The sequence below is a fragment of the Penaeus monodon genome, chromosome 22 (assembly GCF_015228065.2).
Source record: "Penaeus monodon isolate SGIC_2016 chromosome 22, NSTDA_Pmon_1, whole genome shotgun sequence".
Taxonomy (NCBI): Eukaryota; Metazoa; Arthropoda; class Malacostraca; order Decapoda; family Penaeidae; genus Penaeus; species Penaeus monodon.
The window spans coordinates 28356432-28356898 of record NC_051407.1 but is presented as its reverse complement, the minus strand read 5'-3'; the positions used below and the strand labels follow the sequence as shown (position 1 = coordinate 28356898).

Genomic DNA, 467 nt, shown 5'->3' with positions numbered 1-467 from the left:
TGTAGCATGACAGTCATGTCACCCATATCCAAGGAGTGAAAATGTCTTAGAAGTTTTACTATATCAAGTAGAACATTCATCATCAGTGTTGCTTTGTGTAAGCACAGAAATTATTTTAAAATTATATGGTATAAAATCCACTCCTGCTAGATTGTTGCCTTCAAGGGAGACAGTCTGCATTTATGATACAGTAATACAATCAGTAACAAAAGCAGTTATGCAGATTATTGAGGTGAGTTATTCTAATATGCTCCCTTTACATCGAAGGAAAATCTTGGCTGTGGAGAAAGACAGTGCGCGATTTGCAACACTTCAGAAGCTGATGAAGGAACGAGGAGTGGAATGCGTCACCTATGAGAACAGAGACTTCACAAAGCTCTCTCTCGATTTGTATGGGGAGGCTCATTACATCTTCCTGGACCCAACCTGCTCTGCCAGTGGTAAGCCTTCCGGGGCAGAGGAAGCCC

At 41.8% G+C, this 467-nt stretch overlaps 1 protein-coding gene across 1 annotated transcript in view; it reads left to right on the top strand.

The window, feature by feature from the left end:
• The window catches only part of LOC119587081 (28S rRNA (cytosine-C(5))-methyltransferase-like), a 23957-nt gene that overhangs the window by 21444 nt on the left and 2046 nt on the right, over nt 1-467 (top strand). The window contains exon 7 of the mRNA XM_037935832.1: nt 268-440. Within this exon, the coding sequence (XP_037791760.1) occupies nt 268-440 (173 nt within the window). The remainder of the gene's footprint in view (nt 1-267; nt 441-467) is intronic.